At 49.5% G+C, this 20987-nt stretch overlaps 1 protein-coding gene across 1 annotated transcript; it reads left to right on the top strand.

Moving 5' to 3' along the window:
• Positions 1–10396: 10396 nt before the first annotated feature.
• CCDC177 (coiled-coil domain containing 177) lies at positions 10397–19992 on the top strand. The gene is made up of 2 exons (XM_072761817.1): positions 10397–10727; positions 11695–19992. Exon 2 carries the CDS (start codon positions 11723–11725, stop codon positions 13838–13840), a length of 2118 nt encoding a protein of 705 aa, XP_072617918.1. The 5' UTR covers positions 10397–10727; positions 11695–11722; the 3' UTR covers positions 13841–19992.
• The last annotated feature ends 995 nt before the right edge of the window (positions 19993–20987 follow it).

Genomic DNA, 20987 nt, shown 5'->3' with positions numbered 1-20987 from the left:
TCTGTGTCTCTATGAATAAATAAATAAAATCTTTAAAAAAAAGAAAAGAAAAAAAGCCTAGAAAAGGTATTAGAAAGAATTACATAAAATATTACCAGTGATGGCCTCTGGATAATGGGAATAAAGGGATTTCTTTTCCTTTTTCTTTATATATTTTTTTCTACGTTGGTAATTATCTGCATATATTCATTTCATCAGTAGGGAAAAAAAGAAATAAAAGGAAATCTGATTTCTTGTAACTCTTTCCAACTGATCTAGATTTTTCTGAAGGCAGCTCTCAACCTGGGATAGATGATCTTCTGAATCCTGCTCATGACACTGGTGTGGCCACATTATTGTCCCTCAGTGTCTCAAAGTACAGTCAGTGCCCAGAGTATGCTCAGATCTCAGGTTGGGTCTAACCTGCTGTGAGGGAAGGATCCATCTGCTCCTGCACCCTAGACCCTACTTTGATCAGAGTAACTCTAGATGACATTAGCCCTCCCAGATCACTGTACCTGCGGCCCCTGTCAGCCAGGCTGGTGTAGGCAAGTCCATCATGCCCTATGTTTAGGTCCAAGTACAGAACCTTTCATTTATCTCAATCAAGTTCTTGAAAATCAATCTAGAAGGACAGCTCCCTTAGAACCCATTAAAATCCAGTACTCTGTTTCCCAAAGGTACTAAACCTGCTCCTGCCTAAGGACCTTCCCTTGGATCCTCCCAACTGTGGCTCCTTTTGGCACTGATGTCACTTTTTTAATGATACTTTCCCTGACCATTCAGTCTAAATGGCTCTGCTATCCCACTTATTTTTTTATAGCACTTCTGTGAAATTACCTTTTTAATTTTTTTTTTAAAGTAGGCTCCATGCCTAGTGCGGAGCCCAGTGTGGGGCTTGAACTCATGACCATGAGATCAAGACCTGAGCTGAGATCAAGAGTCAGAAACTTAACCGCCTGAACCACCCAGGTGCCCCTGAAATTATCTTTTTAATTTTTTTACTTCTTTATTCCCATTCTCCTCACGAGGATTTATCTCCACAAGAGTGGGATTTTGTCTTCCTTACCTTAAACACTGCCTAGCACATGGAAGGAGCTCAGTAAATTTCTGGTGAATGGGTGAGAGAATGAATGGAGTTTTTCCTCGTGAAGGGCTTCAGATGGTTTTCCAAGCCTGTCTCACCAATGCCAGCTATGTGGCCTTGGGCCTTTCACTTCCTCTCAATCTGTTTCTTCATGTGTCAACTGTCAACTGGCTAATCCCCACATCTCAGGGTCACCGAGAGAGCATTCACTAAAAAAGGAAAAGGTATGTGGTAAAGTGAGATGTGCCTGGCATATAAATCCTAGCAACAATGATTTTTATTGTCTCTCTGCCCAGATTAGCACCATCTTTGATCACTGTCTACATCCAACTTGTGCATAAAGCCCTCAAACGGCACAATATTTGGGGCAAAACCATCACTAGAGGTGAGCCATATCGCTATAGTCTGACTAGGAACATGCTTCTCAGGGCACCTGGGTGGCTCAGTCGATTCAGTGTCTGCCTTTGGCTCAGGTCATGATTTCAGGGTCCTGGGATGGAGAGCCCTATATTGGGCTTCCAGCTCAGTGGGAATTCTGTTTCTCCCTCTCCCTCTGCCCTTCTCCTCTGCTGGTGCCCTCTTTCTCAAATAAATAAATGAAATCTTAAAAGGAAAAAAAAAAAAGGAACATGCCTCTCCATTCTCAACCACAAGGGATACCCAGGACCCTACCTTCTGAGGTCAGTGTTGCCCTGATCTGTCAGGTTAGTCAAGAAAAGGAAATGAAAACAGACTGGCTCCATTCTTGGTGATCATTCGTTTCCTTTTGAGGTTCACAGACCATCTGTGGGCTGACCTCAGCCACTGCTGACGTCAAGTTCACTTTCTGCCCTGGGCTGGGCTGATCTGGGTCCAGGTGCCTGGCAACTGAACACCTGTGTGCCCTCATCAGATCCCCTGGGCTGCCCTGGGCCCTGACCTCATGCTGTGCCAAGTCGGGAAGGACAGGCTCTGGGTGTTGCCAGGTTGCTCTTACGGGGAGAAGCTAAGGCCTGCAGTGACACAGAGAAGGAAGAGAGATTGCTCCGTGAGGCAGAAGGCTGTGCTCAGGAAAGAGCCTGCAGCCATGTGTGATCCCCAAAACACTGGCCAGAAAGTGCCTAAGATTCTCACTATTTGGAATTTGTTCTTTAAAGACCATTCCTCTAAAAAAATAAAAAATAATTAAAAAAAAAAATAAAGACCATTCCTCTGTAAGCATCCTTAAGCAGAAGGCAAGTGCTCCATGAAGAAAAGACATTTCTCAGCTTCCATCTTAGGATGACTTCCTTGATAAGAGGAAGACTCTAGACCAGGAGGCTTTGGGGGAGGCCCGAGGAGAGCTTTGAGAGAGAGAGCTCTGGGTGGGGTGCACCCCTGGGGCACTGCATGAGTGTACAGGGAGAGAAAATGACTCAGGGTAGGAGGATGGGAAGGTTCTGTTCTCCCCACATGCCTGGCCTGGTGAATTCCCATTGGTTCTTAACATCTGGGCTGCAATGTCACTTCCCCAAGGAAGCCCTCCCATTCCCCAGACTACATTAGATTACCTTGTCATTTGTTCGCAGAGACCACACTTTTTATTCATTGCTCTTATCCCTTGTTGCAATGTGCACCTGCCTCTCCCTCCACCCCATCCACAGATACCGCAGGCTCTGTGAGCGCATGGCCAAGTCTGTCTGTTCAGCACAGCCTGAGCCCCTAGCCCTGGGCCTGCACACAGGAGGCACTCAAGAGCATTGAGTGTCGGATGAATGACTACAGGAGGATGAAAAGCCAAACAGAACTGGAAGGGCACAGCGGAGGGCTCTGGCTGCCCCATTTCATGTTGCCCTTGGCCAGTCTGACCTCCCTTTGTCAGATACAGAGGGCTTGGCTATGCGGGGAGGTTGACGTTCCACCTCCCATGCCAGGCAGGGGAAGCCGGTGTTTCCCGAAGATCTATGTTGTCATTGTTCCAGCTGCATAATGAATAACAGCCCTTCTTCCCCAAGGATGAAGTCATTTCCCTGGGATCAACAGAAAACCCACAGGAGAGGAAAGTAGCATTTATGGTATACCTACTATGTGCCAAGCAATTGGGTATGTTATCTGATTCTCACAACAGCTCTGCAAAGCAAGCATAATTTCCTTTTTTTCTTTACTTTATTTCATTTTTTTTTTTTTTACAGATAACGCCACTGAGATGTTAACTAATTTATTATGTTTGTAAAAAAAGACAGAGCTGAAATTTGGTCACATGTCTATGTCATATAGGAGGGTATCAGAGCAAGCCACACTTAGTCCTGCGTGCTGCTGGCAATGCTCACAGCTGCCTCCCTGCTTGCCTCAAAGACCGAAGGCAAGATGGCAAGAGCCTCCCCAAAAAAGAAAAAGGGGGAAGCAGAATAGAGAAACGGGAACAAGTATACTTCCGCTTATTCCTCAAATTTTTATTAAGTATTTATGAATCGGCACAGGGGCTGGGGACAAATGCCAAAAAGTACAGATCCTCTCATAGAAGTCACTGTCTAGTGGGTGAACCAGATAAGACAAATCAGAAATTACAGTTCAGTAGGACTGATGTTATTAGATCACTTTTATTCTATTTTTTAATATCTGAAGTTCTCTATTTAAAAATGTTTTTTAAAAAAAATAGGTACTGTAGCTCCTACCAAACGCAAAATGCTCAGGGTGTGGTGAAAGCACAGTGGTGAGGCGCCCAACCCAGAATGAAGGTCTAATCAGGGAAGGCTTCCGTGAGGAAGGGACTTCTGGGCTGAGTTTTGTGAGGCAAGAGGGAGTTCATGTCACATGTCACAAAGTAGCATGGAACAAGTATTGTAAATACTACACGTAGATCGTAGACCGGGAAGTGTAAAAGAGAAGTGTGGGTATAAGTCAGCTCCTACAACCCAAATGAGGAAGACATGGTCTTCAAGTAGCCTTGTGAAACTGTCTTTCAAGGGCACTCAGCACATCCCTGGGTTTTAGGGATTTGGTTTGGTGTTTTCAGGCCTCACTTTAGAGGATTAGCGCCAGAGCTGGGAGATAAGCAGAGGAGCGGCGCCGTCTAGAGGTCAGAAGGTGAAGTGAGCATTAAGGTCCCTTCTCAGAACTTGCCTCGAGTAAACAAAACAATCCTGCCTTCTACCTGCTCTCTCAGAGCATCACGGAAATCCTCTCATCTCCAAGAACAAGAGGTAAAATAAGTAGAGGGCACTGTTTCCAAATGGAGCAGAGGAACTGAAATCCAAGTCAGAGACATAATCTATAGATACCAAGGAAATCAGCCAAAAGAAACCTTGGGTGTGCTCATTGTTTCATCCAAATTTAGGAACAATAATAATGACCTGCTACTTATTGAGTGCTTACTCTGCACCAGATACATAGGTACACTGTGCTACGTGCTGAACATATTTAATCTCATTTAAGTCTCACCAACAGCCTTATTTTATATTAGGTATTTTATATTATGCCCAGTGTGGGGCTTGAGGTCAGGACCCTGAGATCAAGAGTCACATTCTCCACCACCTGAGGCAGCCAGGCACTTCTCAGCAACAACCTTATAAAGGAGACATTACTATACCCATTTTGCAGTGAATAAATGGTAGTTTGGAAACGTTGAGTTACTCTCCTGGAACACACAGATAAGCTGGGATTTTGGACCCAGGTATGTGGACTCAAGCTCATGCTCTCAACCATTGGGTTAGACACCTGATGGATATGGCCATTAGACAGGTTCAAGGTGAAACACAAGAAACAAGCATTGGCGAGGCTGCGGAGATAACAGGAATCCTCTTGCACTGTTGGTAGAAATGCAAATTGGTGCAGCCACTGTGGAAAGTACTATGGAGATTCCTCAAAAAGTTAAAAATAGAGCTACCCTACGATCTAGTAATCAAATTACTAGGTATTTACCCAAAGAATACAAAACACTAACTCAAAGAGATACATGCACCCCTATGTTTATAGTAGCATTAACTGCAATAACCAAGATAAGGAAGCAGTCCAAATGTACATCGATAGATGAATGGATACAGAAGAGGTGGTGCATATACACAATGGAATATTACTCAGCCATAAAAAGAATGAAATCTTACCATTTGCAACAACATGGGTGGAGGAGAGAGTATTGTGCTAAGTAAAATAAGTCAGATAACTCTGATGACTCATCAAAGTGGCTCAATGGCTCAAAATATTTTGGCAAGGCCACTTCCCTTGTATATATGGTGAGCAAAGTAGCACCAATTAGACTCCATTCCCTCTTGATGCATTTAGTAGGTGGACCTGCTATGGACCCGGCCCTAAGCAGTTGTAAATGGAAACAGACAGGGACCTGCCCTCCTGCAGCTTACAAGTCCCTACCACCCACACACCAAGTTGTAGCCAAGCTGGTAGTCTTTGGGTGATTCTTTTTCACAGGTGATTTTTTTCCTTTTTTTTTTTTTTGGTTATTTTCTCATTTCCTACTGTGATAGACATATATATTACTTTAACAAAGTACAAAATAAACACTTTATCTTTAACATACATACCTTTTACCTGCTACTTTGTGTCCTAAATGTCTTCTTAAGGTTTTAGAAGACTAAATGTTTTCTTTAGTCTCAAGAATTGGGAATGGTTATATTTTACGCTGTGTAGGACTCTGGGTCTCATCAGGAGACAGAAACCACACAGTAATTTAAACAGAGGAAGCTGGTACAAGGAAGTATTGAGCTATAAAAGGAAAGTAAATACAGAGATATAAAGAGAACTCTCAAGGGTTCCCTAAAGCTGATTTAGAGTATTCAGGAAGGACAACTGGGGAGAGGATCACCCCCTTCCTCCTGACCCCCACCTTGTGACGGATTCAGGGCTCACTGGGAAAGGTGTGATTGCAGCTTGCAGCCCCCTGGATGGTAGAGAAGTTTGCAGTGGAGCTGCTCCGCAGATGCCACACAAGCAGGAAATGATCGTCAAAGGTGGACTGAGGCTGGGGAGAGGGAGTGAGAGCACCAGTAGCAGGGCACAAGGCAAAGCTGAGCACATGTGGTGTCTGCCTCTGGAAGGCCCAGGAAGGTGCTTCCCAGGCCGGCGCCGGGCCTGCGAGTCACTGACTGCTCTGGGCATGCAGCTGGGGTAGGCTGCGGCGGCAGCTGATCCCCGCACACCTGCACCATTCATCACCCAGCGGGAATGAGAAAAAGAAATCGCAGCACAAAGGAACCAGGAAGAGAAGCACCTTTCTCCTGCAACGTCCCTCCAACTCCCTCTACTGGCAAACCTTAATACTGGGCTTCCTGCCGGGTGGAAAATGCAGACAGTCCACTATGCCAGAGCAGGTGCCAAAGCGTCAATTTGGAGGTGCAAGGCAACAAATTGATACCTGGGCCCAAGCTAGCAATCAGTCATTAGAACTGGGGCTGAAAAATTTGTTCTGGAAAGAGCCCAATAGTAAATATTTTAGCTTTGTGAATCATACAGTCTCTGTCAAAACTGCTCAATTCTGATATTGCTGCAGGACAGGTAGTACAGACAACATGTAAGCAAATAAACTTAGCTGTGTTCCAATAAAACTTTATTTAGAAAAACAGCCAGTGAGTAGATTTGGCCCACAGATCATAGTTTACCAACTCTTGGTTTAGAGCTTTAGATGGAATAATCTCTGTTCTGTGAATAGGATTATTTTGAGAAGAAAGGGTATAACACAAACGCATAGAGTTGAGGTGGGTGGTGAGGGCTGAGAAAAATGAATTTAAATGGAGATATAATGTCTACATTGTAGGAGGGTTGGGTTTTTTGTTTTGTTTTGGTCCAAATTGACTACTGTGGACTGAATGTTTGTGTCTCCCCCAACTCAAATGTTGAAATCCTAACCCCCGATGTGATGGTGTTTGGAGATGGGGCCTTTGGGAGTAAGTAAGTCATGAGAGGATGGAGCCCTCAAGATAGGATTCGTGTCCTTATAAGAAAAGACAGGACAGAACTTTCTCTCAATCTCATTTTGCTTTCTGCCGTGTAAGGACACAAGGAGCCGGCTATCTGCAAACCTGGAATAAAGACCCTCATCAAACATCAGACCTGCCAATACCGTGACCTTGGACTTCCCAGCCTCCAGAGCTGTGAGAAATGTTTGTTGTTTAAGCCACCCAGTGCATGGTAGTTTGTTGTAGGTCCCAGACTGCCAGTGAGCTATTATATTTAAGGATTGAACAGGGTACTTAACAAACTATCATCTCTAAAGGCCTATGCAAGGCAAAATTACAGCCCACATTGTGGCCTCCTCTTTTGAGGAAGGTGAGGCTCAGAAGAGCTAAGAAACTTGTCTCAAATCGTACAGCCTGATTGAGCTGGCCTTTGAATGCTTAATCTGTATGACCCTTAAGCCCACCTTCCTCGCCACCATGCGTGCTACCTCATCCACAAGGAGCAGGTGCATGTTCCCAAACGGGGCTCCTATCTTTACTGGGTGCCAAAATAACCTTGGATTTAACACCTTTGATCTTTGGCAGGCTAGGATGCCCAACCTGAAAGAAATCAGTACTTAACCTGTTTGAAACCCAACTCCTGAAATGTCCAAGACACTTAAAGTTGAGAGGTGAGAGATATCTTACTGTTCACTGGTACCTCCCACTGTTTGCCATTCAGTTCTGCTAAAGTGGCCCGCTAGAGATCAGTCCCATTTTGAGGGTCCCCTTTTCATGCCTTCTGTTCCTATGACCTTCCCAGTTGATGAATCATTCCTTAATCAAAGGTGGAACATTCGTTGGGCTTCCCCTTAAAAGTTACAGATCCTAGATATGTTTCCTTCTTGATTTTGACCACACCTATAAGATGAGGTTTATCAAAATTAATGGTAACTATTTTGGGCAGCCTGGGTGGCTCAGCGGTTTAGTGCTGCCTCAGCCCAGAGCGTGATCGAGTCCCATGTCGGGCTCCCTGCATGGAGCCTGCTTCTCCCCCTGCCTGTGTCTCTGCCTCTGCGTGTGTGTGTGTGTGTCTCATGAATAAATAAATAAAATCTTTTTTAAAAAATGGTAACTATTTTATCACCACTTATTGACAGTATATTGGTCTAGGTACTGTGCATATATCTCTCCAGTTTTGACAACAATCCTGGAAGGTAGGTAGCTATTACTGTTCCTACTCAATGACAGAGGTGGCACTTACATAGCGGACATTATTAATCTTTGAGGTAGGCAATGGAATGGGATTCTACGTAGAGGAGAAAACCAAGGTTTGGAGAGCTCGGCTTGCCCACTCCTCTGCACCTAACTCCACATCTTTAGGTACTTTACTCGTGGAAACACAAAGCATGGCATTCACTTTGGGATGAGACAGCCAGGACCGAATGCCAGCGCCACCTCTTACCGGCCACCTGACCAATTGCTCCTTTTTCCTATTCAGAGCAACTCTCTGTGGCATTTCTGCCTGTCTCGTAAAAGCTTTTATTCTGGACTATTTTTCCAAGGACGTGTGTACAGCAAACATCCCTGGAAGACAGAGTCTCCCTCCAGGTCAGAGGAAGACGTGCTTTCTGCTCGGGATAATGAAGATATTGTCTTTCCTCTGAGGGCCAAGGTTGAACATGTTTGTTAGTAGCCGCCCCCATTAGAAGATTAAGATTTACTAAGCTTAGTAGAGTCATTCACGTGTGACACAAACCCATTCAATGTAGAATCTGGGCCCATCTCTCCACTGCCCCGTGGGAGTTGAGCACAAGGGGAGTCAACAGAAACATGAAGCTTGTGCCCTCTGCAGTGTCAGGAGTAACCAAGTCCTTCGTTTCTGTCCAGGGAGGCACTTGTCTTCTGCCACCATCTATGAACCTAGCAGGCTTCTGCCTGTTAAACAGAATGTAAGTAGGGTGAGATCTCAAGCCCTTCACTGTTCCTAACACTCTTATCCATCCCAATGTCAAGAGTCAGGAATGCTCATTTTCTCACCTCCCCTAACCTCAACTTCCTGCAGCTTGGCATTAGCCCCCATACAATACTGAAGCTGTTTTTGTTGATGTTACCAGGCTCTCCTGCATTTCCTTACTGGTCCCCTTCGTGGACTCCTTTTCCTTTAGTAGCCTCATCATCTTGCCTCCCTTGTCACTCCTGCCTTTCCTAGGTGATTTCTCCCACTGCTGGTTTTAGGAACTGTGTATAGGGCAATGATGTCCTTGACTATGACTCCACCAGCTGGGCAGCTCCACCCCACACTCAGGTGGTCCAAAAAGGAACCTCTCCTTCTCAGGCCCTCCACTTCACTTAATCCTCTCTCCGGGTCCATGCTCTCACTGGGTGCACCCAGCTACCTCATTGCTCCAGGAGATCATCCCTGACCCTTCACTGCTGCTAACACCCCCAGGGCCATGCTGTTTTTGAATATTCCTTTTTGATTTCAGGAATCTGTACATCCCCCACCCCCAGGTCAATCAGGCCCACTCCTCCTGCTGCTCTTCCCCCTCAAGTTCCAATCTTTCCTGCTTTATGGTGTCCAGCTAACAAGGCTTCCCACCTCCTGTTGACCTCCCCCCCTCCCAAGCCCTCACTCCATTGTTGCTAGGGCTATATTCCCAAAAATATAAATCAGATCATGTCACTTTTCCTGCTTTCAATCCTTCACTTGCTGCTCACCACCTGACATCAAGGTTATTAAGGTAGCTCACCATGCTCTCTAATGTTATGTCCCACCCACCTGCCAAGCTCCTCCCTCTAGTCGACCTCCTTTCCATCTTCCATGGCCACTACCACTCCAAAAGGAAAAAAAGTGGGGAGGATGGGTCTCACGATAACATTCTTTAAATGGCACTAACTGGTTCTAATGTGTATTATCTGGAGCCAGGAAGTCCCCCAAATTTGCATGAATCATTAGTCACCCATTTTCTGCCTGTCTCAAACCTATCTTAATGTTCTTAGTTTTCTTAAAAAAAAAAAAAAGTAAAAAAAAAAGTCATAGTTTGGATTAGGAACCATATTTCTATCCAATTATTTACCATCAAGTTTATATGTGTTTCAGTCCTCCTTGAGAAACAAGACAAGCTATTCCTTCATTCTACCCAGATAAGGTACTTATAGAATAGCTTTTTCTCAGTGAACATATCCATCAAGTGTGTGTGTGTATCCATCTCCAAATATATATATCCGTTTCTACCAAAAACATATATATCCATCTCCACCAAATATATATATAGATCCACCTCCCCCAAATATATATATATATATATGTGTGTGTGTGTGTATATATATATATATATATATATATATATATGATATATAGAGAGAGGGATATATCTCCATCTCCACCAAATAGGTATTTATTTCTCTTCTTCGCCCACTAAGCAAACAAGCCAGCACCCCGGAACGTCCACCAGGAGGCGCCGGGGGCGTCGCCAGACCTGCGGTGCCTTTACCGTTGGAGAGACCGCGAGGGATGCAGCAGCGATGGAAACCGGCTTCCTTTTTCAAGAAGCAGTGAGGGAAGGGAGCAGAGCCGCGTTATTTTAGGGAGACCTTGTCGCACTCCTCCTCCCGCGGGTACGCAGCGTCCGGGATGTGTGCAGGCCCCATGGAGAGACGCTGGCGGTGGCGGCGGTGGCAGCTGGGGCTCCTACCGCGGCTGCAGCCGGCGGTGATCCGACCCCGCGGGCGCGGGGACTGAAGACGCGCAAGGGAGAGCGGCGAGCTGCGAACAAAAGCCCGCGGCGCGGGGCTCGAGCCCGGGACGTGCGGTGAGTGAACCCGCCCGGGGACCCGGGAGCGGCGGGCACTGGCGTGGCCGGGCTAGCTGGGTCCCCGGAGCCCTCCTCGCTGGGATACGTAGGGGCACTCGGAGGGCACCCAGGGGGGCAGGTGAGCGAGCCGAGATTGGGGTGGATGGTGCCTTTAGCACTTGCAGATTTGGAGGGAACCGAGCGCATTTGAGAGGACCCAGGCACCTTCTCCATCCCCAGAAAACAGCGAGGACGGGGGTGGGGATGGTGGGGATGGTGGGGGACGAGCACAGCTCCAGCAAGCCTTGCCCAAAAGACAGAACGAGAATCGAACACCTCTCCGGGGAGGCCTTTTGTAATTGAGGCATTTCTCTCCGACCTTCCATCAGCCCCAGGCCGCGGTGTCCTTTGGCAGGGGGGAAATCATACACTATAGATCATGTAAATTTATCATACAAATCACGGGGCCTCTGAGCCCAATCCCAAATAAACTTCCTCCCTAGGCAAATGGGGTCCTCGCAGCAATGCACTTTGAGGATGAACAGGCCTCTTCCGTTTTTGTTCCTGCAAAGCTGCATCCCCGATCCCCGCCTAAGCTACAAACAAATACACTAATCCTCCCGGGAATCCTCCACAGCCTCCCTGGCCGGCTACTGCCTGCACCGCGATCTTTTCATCTTCACTTGCAGCAGGAAGGAGATGCATCCAGCGGGCCCGGCGCCCTGGGGAGCCGGGCCCCAGACTCCTGCCCGCACACCGGCTGGGGGAGGTTGAGGCTCTCCTCTTTGCACCAGTACCCGCCCTCTCCCGCCCCCGCCCCCGCCCCCCGCCCCCGCCTGGGTTTGCAGGGCAGCAGTATTATGATTTACGTTCCCCTGGACCTCTGCGTCTAATCCCAAAGCGGATTAAATCGGGAGGGGGTGTATATGAATGGGGCGGCGGGGCTGCTCATGTATTCCTCGGTGTCCCCCCTTGTCTCCCTCAGGGACTCCACACAAGGACAGGGCCCAGCCATGGTAGACCCCGTGTCGGAAGAGGAAAAGGCGGGAGCCGAGCCTGAAGGGTCGGGCGGCGATGGAGCCGCTGCGTCCGCGCCCCCCGACGCCCAGCAGCCCGCCGCCTCTTCGGCTTCGGCCTCGGCCTCGGCGGCGGCGGCGGCGGCGGCGGCGCAGCCCCACAAGGCTGAAGCCCCGAGCGCCGCGGAAGAAGGCGGGCGGCGGGAGCAGTCTCCGCTGCTGCACCTCGACCTCTTCAACTTCGACTGTCCGGAGGCCGAGGGCAGCCGCTACGTGCTGACCAGTCCCCGCTCGCTGGAGGCCTGCGCCCGCTGCGCCGTCAAGCCGGTGGAGCTGCTGCCGCGCGCGCTGGCGGACCTGGTGCGCGAGGCCCCGGGCCGCTCCATGCGAGTGGCCACCGGCCTGTACGAGGCCTACGAGGCGGAGCGGCGCGCCAAGCTGCAGCAGTGCCGGGCCGAGCGCGAGCGCATCGTGCGCGAGGAGAAGCGGCGCCTCTTCACGCCGCTGGGCGCCGCCGCCGCCGCCCCCGCCCCGGCCCCCAGCGCAGGCGGCAGCAGCAGCAGCAGCAGCGCCAGTCTCCCGGCCTCGCCCGCGCCGCGTGCCACCCGCAAGGCATCCTCCAGCCCGTCCCCCGCCCGGACGCAACCTCCGCCCGCCGCTCCGCGGGCCGGCAGGAAGAGCCACTCGCTGGACTCGCTGTCCCGCCGGCGCGAGGGCGCCCTCAGCTCCGAGTCCGGCGCGTCGTCCTCGTCCTTCAGCGGGGAGAGCCTGCGGGAGCTGCGCTGGCCTCCGCGGGCCTTGGCCCGGAACAGCTGCCCTGCGGGCTCCGCGTCCTCCGCCCCCAACCCGCTGGGCCGCCCTTCCGCCCTGGCCCTGGCGCCGCTCACGGGCCGCAGCTTCAGCCTGGGCGACCTGAGCCACTCCCCGCAGACCGCCCAGCACGTGGAGCGCATCGTGCGCCAAGTGCGCGCCGAGCGAGGCCTGCGTGGGGTGCCGGACCGCGACCGAAAGATCGCGGCGCTGATGCTGGCGCGCCACCAGGAGGAGCGCCTGCTGCTGGAGCAGCGCGCCGCCGCCCACGGCCAGTGGGAGCAGCAGCGCGTGCGGGCGGAGCAGCGGCGGGAGCGCGAGGAGCGGGAGAAGCAGCGCGCGCTGGAGCAGGGCCGCCGGGCCTGGGCCGCGCAGGTGGAGGAGCGGCGCGGCCGCCGGGGCCGCGAAGAGCGCGAAGAGGCGCGGCGGCGACAGCGGCAGTGCGAGCGCAGCGAGGAGCGGCGGCGGGAGCTGGCCGAACGCCAGGGCCTGCTGCGGCGGGAACGCGTGGAGCGCGCGGCCCGGGAGGATCGGCTGCGCAAGCTGCAGCAGGAGCAGAACCTGAAGCAGCGGGAGGAGGGCCTGCAGGAGGGGCGCGAGCGCGCCGAGCTGGCCCGCAGGGAGCGCGCCCAGCGCGCGGCCCGCACCAAGCAGCGGCAGGAGGGCCAGCTGCAGCGGGAGAAGCGGGAGCTGAGCCGGGCGGAGCGGGCGCGCCACGAGGCTCTGCTGCAAGGCCGGGCTCGGCAGGAGCGCGCGGAGCGCGAGGGCTTGCGGAGCTCCCTGGAGGCCAGCTTGGGCCGCGCGCAGGAGAACTACGAGCAGTTGGTGGAGCAGCGCGCCCGCGAGCTGCGGGAGCGGGCCCGGCGGGAGGAGCTGCAGGGCCGGCGGGCCAAGGAGGTGGCCGAGCGCAGAGAGCGCGAACACCAGGCGCACCTGGAGGCGCTGGCCCGCGCGGGGGAGCGGCGGCTGCAGCACGCCATGCAGGCTGCCGAGGAAGCGGTGCAGCAGAAGGCGCGGCGCGTGGGCCAGAGCAGGCTGGAGAAGGAACGGGCCCAGCGCGCCAATAAGGAGAAGGTGGAGAGGGACGAAGACTGCCGCCGGCGGGAGCTGCTGCAGGCCATCGGGCGCAAGCTGGAGCGCAGCGAGCAGCTGTCCCGGGAGCGACGGAGCGCGCTGGAGAGCGCCCGGTCCACGGCCCGGGCCTCCTTCCACGTGCGCGAGAAGGTTCGCGAGGAGACCAACACGCGCTCCTTCGACCGCATGGTGCGGGACGCCCAGCTGCACGCCAGCCTCGACCGCAAATGACCGCCGCCCAGAGCTGGCCAGGCTGCCACCCTCAGCCCTTCGGGGCCTCCCTTGGCCTTTTTGACCAGACTGTGGAAGTCTCTAGTGGAGGCCCAGCCCCGCGGCCTCGCCAGGCTCCCTACCAATGAGGCAATGAGGGGACAGATTTGAGACCTGCCAGCTCACCGCCTTTTTAAAAACTCACTTCATTTGGAAATGACATAGCACAATCTCTGACCACATCCATCCTCCGTGGCTCCCGCAGCGGCCCTCACCAAGGGTTGGAATAGAAAAAGAGCTGGGAGAGGGGAGCTGAGTCGGGACTGGGGGAGGACCCCTGTAGGAGAAGGTGCAGAGGTGGCGGCTCCCTTGGGCAGCAGTCAGCCCAGGCACCTGTCGCCTATTGGTGTCTGGGGTGACATTGGTTACTGCAGCTGAGGCGGTGTCTCCTTGGCTCACCTCCATCCTTTTAAATAATGGCAAGTTGCACAAAGCTTGGCGGCCTCGCAGAAAAGCACAGCTGTTCCAAGGTGTTAGGCCACACCAAGTGACCCCAAAAGCGATTGATTTTTGTATGCTTGAAGTTTAATCTGCCACTTGAGCAAATTCTGGGCTTAGTTCTGATACTTTTTTGGTTGATTCCCCTAGGCTTTCCAGTTAGACAATCATCCTGCAAATAATGATCAATTTGTGTCTTTTTCCCCTCTCTCTCCTTATTCTCCCAAGTGACACAAGAAATCGGCTGGTGTACTGATGCTGTTCACTTTAGTGGAAGCCCCTAGCCCCTGGGGAGATGAGTTCCCTAGGCAGCAGTGTTCCGCCCGATTCTGCTTTCTTGCAGGGTAGCTTCAGGGGAGGCAGTGTCTGATGCCCACCTCCCAGTGTGGAGCCCACTCCTCGAAAGACAGCAGCCATGCCTTAAGAAGCAGAGCTACCTTATGTGCCTGCCCAGGCCAATCCTGCCTAAATCTCCAGCCCTGGATGCAGTCCCAAGGGTGGTGGGCCCAGTGAGCCTGGAGCTAGGATTCCCTTTGTGAAGGATCCATCCTGGCTGCTCTGAGGGTAATTTCCTGTGATGGCAAGCATTGCCACTTTGCTGTTGTGAGTTGTGGTCGCTACTGTTGGTAGTATATCTTCCCCTCCTCCACCCTCTGCTCCCCACCCCCGTCGCCCCCCCATGAGGAAAAAAGAATGTCCCCCTTAAGTTCCTGGTTCCCTCTCACCTTTGCCAAAAGTGTTGAATCTGTCTCTCCATTGCCTCACTTTTCCTACTGGCCAAATGGGGCCATCAGTACTCTTCTGGTACCTCAAGGTCTTCTGGATCCAAAGCACCGCCTCAGTATTATTTGTTGGTCTTATTTGTGCCTTTCTTGACTTGGAGTTGGGAGGCAGGAAGGCTGCTATTGGCCTAGTTTGTTTCTGGGAATATGGATTCCTGGCGTTGGAAGGGGCAGTGCGTCACACCAGATGATCATTCAGCTTCTGGGGGGGGCGGGGTGGAGTACTCGCAAGACCAGGCCAGTTGTCCTCAGGCAACTTTAATACTTCCTTCCCATGAAGCCTAAATCAGCCCCCAGCCATATCCACCCACTGACTCCGCCTTCATCACAGAAAACATTACATTTTACATTAAATCAGGAGCAGGAAATAAAAGTTACCAAAAAATAAAATAAAAAAAGAATCAGGGTAGAGAACTACTGTATTAGACATGTTTCATGTGTATTCTTCGGGGCAGAATTGTCCCCAAAATGTCTGGTATTACACACACACACACACACACACACACACACACACACACACATATATACACACTCCCATCTGTACCCCCTTCCCCAATTGCATGCCAGCAGGTACAAAAGCATTGTGTAGAAGGGACCAATACTTAGGTGTTACACAGGAGCTGTGCCAAGGTTCATTTCTTGAATGGGTGAATTGTTCCCTCTAATTTTCTTCTTGTCGGTATCCTGGTAATCAGTGAGCTAGCTGTAATAATTGGTATTGTCTGAGTCAGGGGCATCTAACTAAAAGGTTAATTTGGGACTTACTGGTTCTTACTTTGTGGCTCCTGGTTTCCTAGAGAACTTTTGAGACCTTAATAGAAAACACATAAAACTACTTTCTTCCAAAGTACATGCATTCATTTGAGAAGGATGCAATCAGGTTTTCTTTTTTTTTTTTTTTAAGATGTTATTTATTTATTCATGAGAGACACACACAGAGAGAGGCAGAGACATAGGCAGAGGGAGAAGCAGGCTCCATGCAGGGAGCCCGATGTGGGACTTGATCCCAAGACTCCAGGATCACACCCTGAGCCGAAGGCAGAGCCTTAACCGCTGAGCCACCCAGGCGTCCCACAATCAGGTTTTCTGGATAAGGCACTGAAAGGTACACAGGTGATCTTACCTTGCCCTTTGTTCAGTTTTTTTTCTGACTTACTGAGTGACTTTGGGTAGATCACCTCTCTGTGCTTTGGTTTCCCCACCTGTGGAATGGGGATGGTGACTTTGGCCCTCCTCTACATTGTGAAGATGAATCAGAATCAAAATGGTTTCTCAGTTCTATGACTTTAGAACTGCAGGTGCAATTGCCATAAACAGAAAGGATCATGTGACTGTACTATGCCCAGAGAGTAGTAATGTACTGTCTTGATCTAGTGCAGAAAGCAATGGTCTGAAAAAGCACATTGCAGCTAATTAGACTTAAATAAAAGTTAAAAAAAAAAAAAAAAGAGTCCTCCAAGGGGGGAAAAAACATATTGCAGATCATAGCGTCACATGTGATGCAAAGGCCCAGGTCTGAGTCTGAATGTCACCAAATTAGAGGTTTGCACTTAGAGAAAAGCATTAAGTGCAAACATACCACAACGCAGTTTGTAAAGGAAAAGATTTTGGATTCTAAAAAAAGAAAAGAGAAGAAATCCATATAGCTAAGTAAAATTAAAGCAAAAACAGAAGTCAAACCTAGTAATCATAAAGAATGGTTCTAAATTTCAGACCATCCTCTAGAATAGAGACCTAACTCTATATCCTAGGATAAATGGCCACGTTGCCCTTTGAGGAGGTGCAATTTCCAGAATCCTTTGTTAGGCCTTTCCTTTGTATTCTTCTCTTTGAAGTGATACCAGAGAGAAGTGGTTCTTATTCTGAACAGCAAGGGACAATAAAAGGGTTGGGGGCAGTGGGGATGGTAGGTGGAGAGAGGCGAACTTCTGCTATAAGCATTCTAGCATGGGCCTTAGAGCACCTTGCTGGAAGTTTTCTTACCATCCAGGAAATTGCAGCGCTGAAGTGGCCTCAGAACTTCCCATTTGCCCTCTTGGAGCATCCCCTGGCTCCAAAAAGAGAGAACATGAAGTGAAGTAAGGAAAGGTGGGAAGGGTTGGAAGAAGCTTTGATTCATTACCAAGGAAACAAGCAGGATGAAACTGTTTCAAATGAAGTCCTCAGTAGAGGTAGCCTTGCACCCAGCATCCTGCTCAGGTAATGACCCATGCCTACACCACGCCTGGACAGGAAGATGGACGTTTCCCTTCAGAAGCACCCGGGCTGAATCATCAAGGGATTTGCCAAAGGTGAAGAGTGGATGGAGTAATGAAGGCATACCAGCATGCAGTTTGTGTTCAGGCTACTCTGTAAAGTCCACCAGTTATCATTTCTTCTCCTTTAAAAGTCCAATGAAACGGAGGGGTGCCTGACTTTGCATACAGGGTTATATATTGTTTACTCTCAAATCCCTTATAGCTCATGGTTTAGCACCTCACGGTAGGCACGTAAATTCTAGATGGAGGGAAGGGTAAGGTAGAGAGTGGACAGATAATGGACAAATGAGGTGATCTGAGGAAATCTGTGAAGAATAGATGGGATGGGCAGGCCTCCATTCATTTGACAAATTTGTATTGAATATCTGCTGTGTGCCAGGCACTGCTTTTGATGCTGAGAAGACAAAGTCTGATCACTGACCCTGGGAACCACTTATGCTTCATTGTCATGAGCAGATATCTGTATGTCCCCACTGGGCTTAACTACCTTCCCACCCTGGTATCCATCCACAGGCAGGCCTGATGGTCCTTCAGGCACAAACTTCAAGCCTTTTCCGTTTCCTGGGGACACACCATCTGCCAACCAGCTATCACACAGTCTCTGTTGTTCTTTTTCCCTTGGTTAACCAGGAGCCATGATTAATCAGGTCAAATTCATAAGGTCATGTACTTAATCAGCTTTAAATTACAGTAAAAGAGAGAGAGTGATCTTAATCACCTTCAAGAATGTTATTTGTCACGACATTAACAAAAACAGCACAATGATCATCCAAAAAGAAAAAAAAAAAGTAATGATCATCAACCTAGAGAATGAGCCTCAGGCCATGCAGAGTCCCAGATCACTAAAACAGGGAGGGTACTAGTTTCATCATCCAACTGTTCTTGCGCTGAGACAAGGAACTTAACATTTCAGAAGCATTTCCAGTTTAAAAGTTCCGACAAAAAGAGACTTCTGATCAATACTACATTGATGAGGAAGGTTAGTGAAGCAAATATTCTTAAGGCGTCCAGGTGATTGAGGTTGCCCCGTAGGTTACCATGTAGATTTGCCTTTTCTCTACCATATGACTGCCATCTCCACCCTGCGTGTCCCAGGGAAGCATTTGGCAGATGAATACAAGGAAACCTGGCATTTCTTGACATGACCTGGAAAGCGGCTTTCAGGGACCAAGTAGATAACTTTCAGTTCTAGAATGTTGCTTAGGCCTTATATGTGATATGTGATACATTTGGCTTCGGCCATCTGATGCAGCACAGTTTTGCTGTATTATGATCAATCACATGCTTTGATTACATGACTGTATAGAAGAACACCTGGTCTGCTCACCTATGTATGCTATACCATGGAGCTCTGGTGCTTTCTCTATATGCATCTCCTCCCAGCCCCAACCATCCCTTCACATGTCCCGTCAGACTGGGCCCTGGTGCTGTTTTGGCTTCCCATAAGTCAAGGTGGGGACAGAGAGTGGACTTTGTAGCAGATGTTAGGATATAGAAGGGGAGGGTGTTTTCCATTTGAGGAACAGGGTGATCGTTGTTTGCACTGTTGTTACTTCCTAATATATCAAAGGTTGTCATGTCCCACATGAGTGTAGACTTAGTCCAAAGTGATTTTTAAATTAGCTTCCATTTTGAAGTGTTCATGCCTTTCTTCCTCTCCATTAGTACAGTATTGGTGGCATGTTTTTGTGTCAGAAACTTGCACAATTCATAAGACTGTCAAGAAGACAGTAAATCCACATCTACTCCTGTGTTTGAATATATGTGTGAGCACACACATACACACACACACCTACCAATTCCAGCATCAGTGTTCTTTCAGAGGGAGGGAAATTGCAGTTGTATTCCTCCAGGGAAGGGTAAGCTCTGGGGAAACTGAGCTGCCACTCGGGATGGGTCCATTGATTCCACCTACCTCCAGCTCCAGAGCTGCTTCAGGCTCTGGCCCGTAAGCCTAGTGTCCATATTTCACAAACCCAGCAATGAGCCATGTGGGTGACAGAGGGTTTTCATACTGCCACTATGCTTCTCCTTTCCCCTACTTAGTGTGACAGACTGGCTGGGAAATGGAATTTGGATGCCAAAATGTTGACATTCGGAACATCTCAGCATGATGGAATGACTAATATCTACAAAGTTCTGAACATCCAGTCCATGTGGCAGCCATACCTTCAAGGCAAAGAGTTTGGCAAAGAAGCAAGTGTCTTGATTTATTCAGACTATTACCTGCTATTCCACGGGCCCTTCTTGTCATCTATGAAAGGAAGGCAATAGATCCTACATGGTAGGGAGTTGTTAAATGAGTTAATGCTTGGAAAGCAACATAGCCCCCCTGGGAAATAGCACTCAATTCATGGATATTGTTATTCTGAACTTGGGCAGAAAAGGAAGGAATGAGGTAGGTTGAATGTCAGCCAGCTGGTCCTGGTGGACACCAGGCTTTGATGGTAGCCCTTTGTGCTTGTCTGGATCCCCTGCTGTGCAGCAATTCCCCCAACCAATCCAAAGGAAGGGACTCTGGAATAATGCTCCCCCACCCCAGTAATGTGCTGTAACCTGGGGTTGGGGAAGGAGGGATTACCTTGTTTACCAAATTTTTGGCAATAAAATTGACATCTGGTGACTTTTCTCAAAATTTTATTTTAAGACTTCCTAAATGATGGCTAAGATGAAGGAATGTTTTAAAATATGTACACCTTTCTTGGGGAAAAGGATGTTTCAGCCGTGGTGCCAAATTCTACAGTAGTATCTTTAGCAGAACCACGGAGAAGAGGTTATGGGAGGCACACTAGTACTGCAGGATGTGATACCTGGCAGAAAATTCTGGGGTATACTGCTGTCTCTGCTATGGCCACACGGAAATGAGAAACAGGGTCTGGGGCTAGCTCAGCCTGGGAAAGTGCTGATGGCTCATTGTAGGAACAGATGTGGGAGCAGACGGAGGGAGGTGGGTGTGTATTAGCATTGCCTCATCCCCAACAAATGACTTTTCCTAAGAAGGCTCAGAAAATGCTATCCTTTCCTGCCCCACTGGCCCTGCAGACAGCTGCCTAGAGGACGGCTGCAGAACTGGGCTTGTTGAAGTTGAGTCCTCATTCTGGATGTATAAAAGTGCATGGCCGAGTGCCCAATGGCAGCTCTCACTTGCACTTGAGGAGGTGAAGTGCCCTCCTGCTGCGTTACCTTCCTTCTGCCCTTGGACACCCTAGAGGGAGGCCCCCACTGGACCTTAGAGGCCTCCTGAGCCCTCAGCAAAATAGTAGAGTAGGTGAGACATGACTCCCAGGAACATCTGCTTTTTGAAGAGAACCTGCAGGGTGAGCAAAACGCATAGCCAAAGTGAACAGTTTGTAGACACTGGGATTGTGGGTAATGATAACTAACGCATATATTGAGTACTTACTCTGTGCAGCTGTTTTAAACACCTAATCCTCACTAGGTCTCTATGAGGTAGATGATATTATTATTATTATTCCAATTTTACAGATGAGAAAACCGAGGCACTAAGTTTAGGTGACTTGCCCAAAGTCACATGACTTGTAATGAGCATAATTGGGCTTGGACTTAGTTAATCTGGCTGTATAGCAAGTGCTTGTAACTAGTATGTTCTGTGACTTCTTGGGAATCAGT

The sequence above is a fragment of the Vulpes vulpes genome, chromosome 6 (genome assembly GCF_048418805.1).
Source record: "Vulpes vulpes isolate BD-2025 chromosome 6, VulVul3, whole genome shotgun sequence".
NCBI classification, from domain to species: Eukaryota; Metazoa; Chordata; class Mammalia; order Carnivora; family Canidae; genus Vulpes; species Vulpes vulpes.
The sequence above is the reverse complement of the archived record's forward strand: the minus strand, read 5'-3'. Positions and strand labels throughout refer to the sequence as shown.